The sequence below is a fragment of the Ranitomeya variabilis genome, chromosome 2 (assembly GCF_051348905.1).
Source record: "Ranitomeya variabilis isolate aRanVar5 chromosome 2, aRanVar5.hap1, whole genome shotgun sequence".
NCBI lineage: Eukaryota > Metazoa > Chordata > Amphibia > Anura > Dendrobatidae > Ranitomeya > Ranitomeya variabilis.
Window position 1 is genome coordinate 778031859 of NC_135233.1, and position 11415 is coordinate 778043273.

General features: G+C 41.7%; 1 protein-coding gene across 2 annotated transcripts in view; it reads left to right on the top strand.

Annotated features, from left to right (window-relative positions):
* The window catches only part of SNX14 (sorting nexin 14), a 113190-nt gene extending 108927 nt beyond the window's left edge, over positions 1-4263 (top strand). For both annotated transcript variants that reach the window (XM_077289782.1, XM_077289783.1), the window contains one exon: positions 3562-4263. In XM_077289782.1, the coding sequence (XP_077145897.1) occupies positions 3562-3573 (12 nt within the window). In that variant the 3' untranslated portion in view covers positions 3574-4263. The remainder of the gene's footprint in view (positions 1-3561) is intronic.
* The last annotated feature ends 7152 nt before the right edge of the window (positions 4264-11415 follow it).

The following is an 11415-nucleotide window of genomic DNA, read 5'->3' on the forward strand; positions in this document are numbered from 1 at the left end:
TACTTTCACACTTCCGTCTTTTACAAGACGTCGCAATGCGTCGTTCTGTGTAAAAAAAACGCATCCTGCAAAGTTGCTCGCTGTATGCGTTTTTTGCACATAGACTTGTATTACCGACGCATCGCGACGTATGGACAAACGTTCCATACGTTGTGCACTGGATGCGTCGGTATTTGGCGGGCCGTCGTATCGAAAAAAAACGTTCAAGGGAACGTTTTTTTCGTACGTCGGGTCCTGCATTTTTAACTACCCAGGCGTGGCCGGAATTCCACCCCCTCCTCCCTGGGACTTCACAATGGGCAGTGGACGTGTTGAAACACTGCATCCGTTGCCCACGTTGTGCTAAAAAACGTCAATGTCCGTCGGTACGTCGCACCGACGCTTCTCAACTGCCGCATACCGACGGAAGTCTGAAAGAAGCCTAAGACACACTTTTTCCCCAAAATATTTGGGAGAAAAATGGGGGGTGCATCTTATTGTTGGAATGCAGTCTTACCGGGCTGTTTCAGCAGTGGTGTAGCAGTATCCCTTACTCAGGGGACTGGCGGTGGCAGAAGTGTGGCGATGCTGAAGCTTGGTGTCAGCGATGAGCAGTGCGGAGTGCATCATTGGTTTCCCTGCGGCCATCTTCAGGAAGCCATGGGCCACCGGAGGCGGCGCGTTCGCGGGTTGCGATTTCGTTTGGGCCTCTCACACTCCATTTTCCTAAGGCTGTGTGCTTCAGGAAAATGGCCACCGGAGGCCGCGCTTGCGCAGATTGAGATATTGGCGGCCCTCAGCGTCAGGAAAATGGCCGCCGGAGGCCGTTCTTGCACAGATTGAGATCTCGGCAGCCCTCGGCTTCAGGAAAATGGCCACCAAGAAACCAATGATGCACTTGGCTCTACTCACCGTTAACACCGGGCCACAGCTTTGCCACGTTTCTGCCGACGGCATCCTGAGACCTTAAGAGACCCCTCTCCATGCAACGCACTCTGCTCTGCCTGACCTCCGACACCGGACCCGCAGCATCGCACCGCTGGGATACCCCGGAATTGCAGCATTGCCCCACTTCTGCCGTCACCGGCTTCTTGAGGAAGGGACCATGCCTCCTGTGACCCCGCTCTACCACCGTCGACCCTCAGGTAAGATACCTTAAATTCAGACAATAACACCGACCCCATCTTATATAAAAATCTTTTTTTTGCTACTTTCCGTCCTGAAATTTGGGGTGCGTCTTATGGTCCGATGCATCTTATAGTCCGAAAAATATGGTATGTTTTTACATTTTTTTATTTTTCATATCACACTGGCCACTGTCGCTATTCTAGACTTCTATTTCCAGTTCTTTCAGGAAATCCACATGGCATGTATGTTAGGAGCAATGGACTGACCAATATTTTGTATTTAAGCATCTAATGATTGTGTGCAGAGGTCTTTGTAGTGAGAGAGGGAGCAGGGTCAGTTGTGACCTCGCCTACTGTGATTGGTAGATCCTGATTATATTTTATTGGCTGTGTATAGAGTTAACTGTCATTGCAGTCCTGCCTGTGATGATAATGGCTGCTGAAAAATCTTCGGAAAGTGCAAGTTTAAAATAGCCCCAGTGTCCAGTGTGAAAATTATGAGATTTCTATTTTTTTTTTAAAATACAGATCATGTAATGAAAATGATTTATACCTTAATGAAATAAGAAAAGAAAAACATTTAACATAAAAATGTGGTTTAAACAGTAGGCCATTCTCTGATGACATGTTCACTTTAAAGAAGCAGAACCATGTAGAGACAGAGACCCTGATTCCTGTGATGTGTCCCTTACTTGGCTGCTTACTGCGGTTTAATTAAATTAAATAACTGGTATCTATTTATACCAGTACTTTAAATGCTGAGCTCTGTATGACCACACCAGCGATTGACTACTTTCTGTGTACACTGTGCATGGGCAGAAAGCTTCCAATCATTGGTGTGATCATGGTTATAATACAGGTAAGAAAAAATAGCGGCACTGAATACCAATTAAAGTGCTGATATTTTATTGAAGCATAAAATTCCTAAGCCGGGCAGATGAAAACCCGGTCGGCCAACGTCGTTTCGCTTGATCACATGCTTTTTCAAGGTCTTTATCTGCTAAAAATCTATCAGTTCTCTAAATGCTGAGCTCTGTATAGCCCCACCCATACCACTGATTGGCAGCATTCTGTGGACACTGTGCATAGGCAGAAATCTGCTAATTATTGATGGTGTCTTGAATATGGAAGCCTCAATGACAACAGGTTTGCTAGTCCTCTAGTGATAATCTTTTGAACAACAATGAGTAGCCCAATAAGTGCAGCATACCTGGAGTTGGAGTCTTTGTCTCTGCTCTTCTCAGATTAGGTGACAAGAAAATTAAGACTTAACAATATTCACACGACCATTTGTTACTCTGTTCTGAGCAGCCTTGGCAGTTCTTTGTGATTTGATAGTAAATATAGCTTGATTCATGTCATCGGAATTAAAAAAAAAAAAGAAAAGAAAAAATTTAAAAAATTGTGTACATTTATAGCTTAAATTGGGTCAATCCAGGAGCCAATCCTGATATGGAGAATTGTAGGGTAAGGGTAAGACAACAGTCTGAACCAGTGATAGATGTAAGATTACCTTTGTACTCCCTATAGACTTTAGGCCTGATTCATTAAGGTCTTTACACTGGCGTACAAAGTTTTAAAAGTCACAAAATTTTGGCGCATCGCAAGACTGTGCTAAAATTTTGCAACTTTTGGTGTTCTCACATCATTTCCACCCATCTCCGAATAAATGGGCAGAGCTGGCGTTCTGACATGGCAACACCCATTCATTAAATTCATGATGAATGTCGGTGTTCTTCATGCTGCTTGTGTAGGATCGTGGGGAGGGAGATGAAAGTCATGGGAAATATTTAAAGGGAATCTGTCACCCCATTTTTTGCCTATAAGCTAAGCCCACCGCCATCAGGGGCTTATCTACATCATTCTGTATTGCTGTAGATAAGCCCCCGATGTAACCTGAAAGATAAGAAAAACAACTTAGATTATACTCACCCAGGGGCGGTCCCGCTGCAGTCCGATGGGTGTCACGGTCCGGGCTCCTCCCATCTTCATACGATGACGTCCTCTTCTTTGCTTCCTGCCGCGGCTCCTGCACAGGTGTATTGATTTGCCCTGTTGAGGGCAGAGCAAAGTACTGCAGTGTACAGGCGCTGGGCCTCTTTGACCTTTCCCGGCGCCTGTGCACTGCAGTACTTTACTAGTTATATCACTAGTTATAATTTGTTAGTTGCTGGGGATCCAATCAGCAAGTTATCCTGTCTTATTGATAGGTGATACTGTTGTGTTTTTATCTAAAAATTTGTTTCCCAGGATAAAATGTAGTCATTTTACTTGGTAGCATCCTGAAAGAGTAAAACCATCTGTAATTGCTTTTAATTAGTCAAGTGATTCAATTTCATGCATGCATCAAAGATTGGCATTAGATGGGAAATGATAATGGCATGCAAATTTGACTTTTGATGTTCAGACAAGATGCCCTGTATGCATACAAATAATTTTCTTGATTTTATTTCAGCCTCAAAAGTAATTGCCCTATATGCCTGCCAGAATGTGATGGAGACCACTGTAATTCAACAGCTATTTCCTTGTTCCTTGGCTGTGAATCCAAAAGCCTCAGCTTGTTCCAATCACTTGACACATACAACACAAGAAATGAGTGTGAATATTGGCTAATCAGAACTCTAAAACTGAAAATGAGTTGCCTGGTTTTGACCTAATCAATGAAAGTTCAGAAATTTACAATATACTATTTATTACCAAGTTCAATCTACAGAATGAAAACCATAAAAAAAACACTGTAATAATGCTTGTGCAAAGAAATACCACATTTTATAGGCTAAAGTCCATAAAAGTAAAAGGCCCGCAAAGTCAAAACAGTTATTAACAAAAATCACAAGGATTACCTTAAACCAGTAAATACTCGGCCCATTTGGCTGAGTTATATAGTTTAAAGCCTAACAACCAGTATTTTTACCTATTTTTATCCTTGTGTTTTTTTGTGATAATTTTTTTGCCTTAGTTGGCCCCCTGCATCTATAGTGGCCGTATTCCTTAGTAGAGTCCATTATTAGTGTTAAATTAATTTTTTTTTTTCCCCCTTTAGCTTATGCTCCGTGTACTGTGATGAAGTGAACTAAGGTTTTTGTACATTAGATTGTAAATATTTGCACTGTAAACACATTAACACTCCTCAAACGAATAAAACTTTTAACAAGTATTATAGTGCTTGATTTATTTCTTTTTTTTAATTTGACCTGCCATAAAACCAGAAGAGGCCTGTACAACATATGGACCGCATGCGTCCTGCCAAAAGGTTTGTTGAGATTTGCAGAGCTGTCTTGGGAAAGGCAGGCTCCCTTCTTCCTTTCTTCCCAAAGCAGGCTATGGGCGTACATTGATTTGAATGAGAACCTGCCTCCAGAGCGTATTTTTAATAAAATGACCACAGTGAGACATATAGCTAACACATCTGTCAACTGAACTTTGTCTCATAACAAATGTGTTGGCAGCTGCAGCTCTCACAGCTCTGCTGTATTGCAACCAGGGCTTTGGAGTCGGTCAGCCACTGTTGCGACTCCGACTCCTGGATTTTATCAGGTTCCGACTCCGGCTTCGGCTCCGACTCCTTCATAAATGGCCAATTCGTAACAATTAATTTACTGTTGTAAAATATTAACATCGTGCTTATTCAGTTTCTCACCATCATATAAGTAATCAGACCACGTAGAGCAATAACTATATTTATTAGAATACAATTAGAATATAGCAAATAACTTTTATAAACTTTTCTAAACTCTTGTAAGTAAATATGCAATAAACACTGTTATGCAGTTAATAAGAAGAAATCTATCAATTTGTCCTCAGAAAAAGTATTGCCTCTGTCAGATCCTCCTTCATGGATGCCCTCAAATCTGATCTAATTATTTTGAGAGCAGAGAACAACCTCTCTACACTAACTTGGGTTTGTGGCAAAGCAGTAACCACTCGGGCAACATCTCTGACAATGTCAGGATACAGAGGAATCGCTTGTTGCACTGTTATTTTTGATGAACGGTCAAATTTCTCAATTTCTTTTAGTGCACATGAAAAATTCTGCTGAAATGTACTGGCTGTGTTCTTTGATGGGGATGACTCTTCTATGCGGGAACGCTTTGCACGGTCCTTGTGATCCAAATATTTTTCGAAATTAAATTCTTCATCAGTTGATGAGGGTGAAGTTGTGGCAGGACGACCAAATTCTTCTTGTTCCTCCTGACTGTTCTGCAACCCTTTCATCCTTACTGCAATTTCAAACAGAGCTACTTTTCCTTTAGTTAGCTGTTGATCATCTAGAAGAATCTGATGCATTGGGTCTACATAAACAGCTGCCAAAAGAATGTTATTTTGTAATAGTAGCTCCTCTCTCCGTTTCATTGATGTAGCAATGCCACTTGCAATTAACCCTCCTCTTTGGGACAGGCGAAACGTCAGGTTCTTCCACTCCTTTAACCCCTTTCTGTCATTAGACGTACTATTCCGTCCATGTGGGGTGGGCCCTACTTCCCAAGGACGGAATAGTACGTCATACGCGATCGGCCGCGCTCACGGGGGGAGCGCGGCCGATCGCGGCCGGGTGTCAGCTGACTATCGCAGCTGACATCCGGCACTATGTGCCAGGAGCGGTCACGGACCGCCCCCGGCACATTAACCCCCGGCACACCGCGATCAAACATGATCGCGGTGTGCCGGCGGTACAGGGAAGCATTGCGCAGGGAGGGGGCTCCCTGCGGGCTTCCCTGAGACCCCCAGAGCAACGCGATGTGATCGCGTTGCTCCGAGGGTCTCCTACCTCCCTCCTCGCCGCAGGTCCCGGATCCAAGATGGCCGCGGCATCCGGGTCCTGCAGGGAGGGAGGTGGCTTACCGAGTGTCTGCTCAGAGCAGACACTTGGTAAGCCTGCAGCCCTGCACAGCAGATCGCAGATCTGGCAGAGTGCTGTGCACACTGCCAGATCATCGATCTGTGATGTCCCCCCCTGGGACAAAGTAAAAAAGTTTAAAAAAAACGTCCACATGTGTAAAAAAAAAAAATAAAAAAAAAAATCCTAAATAAATAAATTTAAAAAAAAAATTATTCCCATAAATACATTTCTTTATCTAAATGAAAAAAAAATGAAACAATAAAAGTACACATATTTAGTATCACCGCGTCCGTAACGACCCCACCTATAAAACTATATCACTAGTTAACCCCTTCAGTGAACACCGTAAAAAAAAAAAAAAAAAAACGAGGCAAAAAACGCTTTATTCTCATACCGCCAAACAAAAAGTGGAATAACACGCGATCAAAAAGACGGATATAAATAACCATGGTACCGCTGAAAACGTCATCTTGTCCCGCAAAAAACGAGCCGCCACACACCATCATGAGTGAAAAAATAAAAAAGTTATAGTCCTCAGAATAAAGCGATGCCAAAATAATAATTTTTTCTATAAAATAGCTTTTATCGTATAAAAGCGACAAAACAAAAAAAAATTATATAAATGAGATATCGCTGTAATCGTACTGACCCGACGAATAAAACTGCTTTATCAATTTTACCAAATGTGGAACGGTATAAACGCCTCCCCCAAAAGAAATTCATGAATAGCTGGTTTTTGATCACTCTGCCTCACAAAAATCGGAATAAAAAGCGATCAAAAAAATATCCCGTGCCCGAACATGTTACCAATAAAAACGTCAACTCGTCCCACAAAAAAAAAGACCTCACATGACTCTGTGGTCTCAAATATGGAAAAATTATAGCTCTCAAAATGTGGTAACGCAAAAAATATTTTTTGCAATAAAAAGCGTCTTTCAGTGTGTGACGGCTGCCAATCATAAAAATCCGCTAAATAACCCGCTATAAAAGTAAATCAAACCCCCCTTCATCACCCGCTTAGTTAGGGAAAAATTAAAAAAATGTAAAAAATGTATTTATTTCCATTTTCCCAATAGGGTTAGGGCTAGGGTTAGGGTTAGGGCTAGAGTTGGGGCTAAAGTTAGGGTTAGGGTTTGGATTACATTTACGGTTGGGAATAGGGTTGGGATTAGGGTTAGGGGTGTGTCTGGGTTAGAGGTGTGGTTAGGGTTACCGTTGGGATTAGGGTTAGGGGTGTGTTTGGATTAGGGTTTCAGTTATAATTGGGGGGTTTCCACTGTTTAGGCAAATCAGGGGCTCTCCAAACGTGACATGGCGTCCGATTTCAATTCCAGCCAATTCTGCGTTGAAAAAGTAAAACAGTGCTTCTTCCCTTCCAAGCTCTCCCGTGCGCCCAAACAGGGGTTTACCCCAACATATGGGGTATCAGCGTACTCGGAACACATTGGAGAACAACTTTTGGGGTCCAATTTCTCCTGTTACCCTTGGGAAAATACAAAACTAGGGGCTAAAAAATAATTTTTGTGGAAAAAAATTTTTTTTTTATTTGCATGGATCTGCGTTATAAACTGTAGTGAAACACTTGGGGTTCAAAGCTCTCACAACACATCTAGATGAGTTCCTTAGGGGTTCTACTTTCCAAAATGGTGTCACTTGTGGGCGGTTTCTACTGTTTAGGTACATTAGGGGCTCTGCAAACGCAATGTGACGCCTGCGGACCATTCCATCTAAGTCTGCATTCCAAATGGCGCTCCTTCCTTTCCGAGCCCTCCCATGCGCCCAAACGGTGGTTCCCCCCCACATATGGGGTATCAGCGTACTCAAGACAAATTGGACAACAACTTTTGGGGTCCAATTTCTCCTGTTACCATTGGGAAAATACAAAACTGGGGGCTAAAAAATAATTTTTGGGGGAAATTTTTTATTTTTTTTATCTTCACCGCTCTGCGTTATAAACTGTAGTGAAACACTTGGGGGTTCAAAGTTCTCACAACACAACTAGATAAGTTCCTTGGGGGGTCTAGTTTCCAATATTGGGTCACTTGTGGGGGGTTTATACTGTTTAGGTACATTAGGGGCTCTGCAAACGCAATGTGACGCCTGTAGACCAATCCATCTAAGTCTGCATTGCAAATGATGATCCTTCCCTTCCGAGCTCTGCCATGCGCTCAAACGGTGGTTCCCCCCCAGGTATCAGGTATCAGCGTACTCAGGACAAATTGGACAACAATATATAGGGTCCAATTTCTCCTGTTACCCTTGGAAAAATACAAAACTGGGGGCTAAAAAATAATTTTTGTGGAAAAAAAATATTTTTTATTTGCACAGCTCTGCGTTATAAACTGTAGTGAAACACTTGGGGGTTCAAAGCTCTCACAACACATCTAGATGAGTTCCTTAGGGGGTCTACTTTCCAAAATGGTGTCACTTGTGGGGGGGTTTTACTGTTTAGGTACATTAGGGGCTCTGCAAACGCAATGTGATGCCTGCAGACCATTCCATCTAAGTCTGCATTCCAAATGGCGCTCCATCCCTTCCGCGCCCTCCCATGTGCCCAAACGGTGGTTCCCCCCCCACATATGGGGTATCAGCGTACTCAGGACAAATTGGACAACAACTATTGGGGTCCAATTTCTCCTGTTACCCTCGGGAAAATACAAAACTGGGGGCTAAAAAATAATTTTTGTGGGAAAAAAATTTTGTTTTATTTTTACGGCTCTGCATTATAAACTTCTGTGAAGCACTTGGTGGGTCAAAGTGCTCACCACACATCTAGATAAGTTCCTTAGGGGGTCTACTTTCCAAAATGGTGTCACTTGTGGGGGGGCTTCAATGTTTAGGCACATCAGTGGCTCTCCAAACGCAACATGGCGTCCCATCTCAATTCCTGTCAATTTTGCAGTGAAAAGTCAAACGGCGCTCCTTCCCTTCCGAGCTCTCCCATGCGCCCAAACAGTGGTTTACCCCCACATATGGGGTATCAGCGTACTCAGGACAAATTGTACAACAACTTTTGGGGTCCAATTTCTTCTCTTACCCTTTAGAAAATAAAAAATTGGGGGCGAAAAGATCATTTTTGTGAAAAAATATGATTTTTTATTTTTACGGTTCTGCATTATAAACTTCTGTGAAGCACTTGGTGGGTCAAAGTGCTCACCACACGTCTAGATAAGTTCCTTAGGGGGTCTACTTTCCAAAATGGTGTCACTTGTGGGGGGTTTCAATATTTAGGCACATCAGTGGCTCTCCAAACGCAACATGGCGTCCCATCTCAATTCCTGTCAATTTTGCAGTGAAAAGTCAAACGGCGCTCCTTCGCTTCCGAGCTCTGTCATGCGCCCAAACAGTGGTTTACCCCTACATATGGAGTATCGGCGTACTCAGGACAAATTGTATAACATCTTTTGGGGTCCATTTTTTCCTGTTACCCTTGGTAAAATAAAACAAATTGGAGCTGAAGTAAATTTTGTGTGAAAAAAAGTTAAATGTTCATTTTTATTTAAACATTCCAAAAATTCCTGTGAAACACCTGAAGGGTTAATAATCTTTTTGAATGTGGTTTTGAGCACCTTGAGGGGTGTAGTTTTTAGAATGGTGTCACACTTGGGTATTTTCTATCATATAGACCCCTCAAAATGACTTCAAATGAGATGTGGTCCCTAAAAAAAAATGGTGTTGTAAAAATGAGAAATTGCTGGTCAACTTTTAACCCTTATAACTCCCTCACAAAAAAAAATTTTGGTTCCAAAATGGTGCTGATGTAAAGTAGACATGTGGGAAATGTTACTTATTAAGTATTTTGTGTGACATATCACTGTGATTTAATTGCATAAAAATTCAAATTTGGAAAATTGCGAAATTTTCAAAATTTTCGCCAAATTTCCATTTTTTTCACAAATAAACGCAGGTAATATCAAAGAAATTTTACCACTATCATGAAGTACAATATGTCACGAGAAAACAATGTCAGAATCACCAGGATCCGTTGAAGCGTTCCAGAGTTATAACCTCATAAAGGGACAGTGGTCAGAATTGTAAAAATTGGCCCGGTCCATAACGTGCAAACCACCCTTGGGGGTGAAGGGGTTAAGAAAATACCTGGAGTTAAGTCCTCTGCTTGTAATTTTTTAGTCACTGTAAATGGGTGCTCTAGCAATTTTTCCAGCTCAGTCACCTGATTCCACTGACTTTCATTTAGCGTCAGTTAAGGGTTAGCCATGTCTACAAGAAAGGTTTTCAGTTCAACCAAGCGCTGAATCATTAAGTACTGCCCCATCATGTGGCTTGATCAATAATTGCCCCTTTTCCAGCAAGTCTCTTCAAAATTGAGTTAACTTTAGGGGTTCTGGCAACAGTAGCCAATTTTCTCACCTTGCCAATCAGTGCAGCAGCATGTCCTTCTTGCAGACTGTCTCTTATAGCCAGCTGTAGCGTATGCACAACACAACGCATGTGATGAATGAAAGAACGTATTGACACAGTTTCAACAAGATCATCTAAACTATCATGTTGCTGTTCATCTGAAGCAACTTCAGTTTGCTCCTCAGTTACAATACTGTGTTCCTCTATTTCAAACATTTCTGTGTCTGTGGACCCAGAATGTTCTTCTAGCTGCTGGTCACCATCATTACTCTCATTCATTAGCTTAATAGTACTTATCATATTTGAAGCATTGTCAGTTACGAGAAAGAACTTGCTCTCTTTTAAGTTCATAGTCTTGCAGAACCTTTTCCACCAAGACCTGGAGAAACTCACTGGTGTGATGAGCTTTGGTGTCTTTTACTGCCAATGTCTTGGTAACTATTTCATTTTTGTCACAAACAAATCGGACATTGATGGCAAAATAGTTCACTCTGTGACGTGTGCAGGCATCCAATAAACAGAAAGCGTCCCTTGAGAGTTTTTTTAAGTTCTTCCTTTTGTTTAACCCCTTCACCCCCAAGGGTGGTTTGCACGTTAATGACCAGGCCAATTTTTACAATTCTGACCACTGTCCCTTTATGAGGTTATAACTCTGGAACGCTTCAACGGATCTTGGCGATTCTGACATTGTTTTCTCGTGACATATTGTACTTCATGATAGTGGTAAAATTTCTTCGATATAACTTGCGTTTATTTGTTAAAAAAACGGATATTTGGCAAAAATTGTGAAAATTTCGCAATTTTCCAACTTTGAATTTTTATGCCCTTAAATCACAGACATATGTCACGCAAAATACTTAATAAGTAACATTTCCCACATGTCTACTTTACATCAACACAATTTTGGAACCAAATTTTTTTTTTTGTTATTGAGTTATAAGGGTTAAAAATTGACCAGCAATTTCTCATTTTTACAACACCATTTTTTTTCAGGGACCACATCTCATTTGAAGACATTATGACAGAAAATACCCAAGTGTGACACCATTCTAAAAACTGCACCCCTCAAGGTGCTCAAAACCACATTGAAGAAATGTATTAACCCTT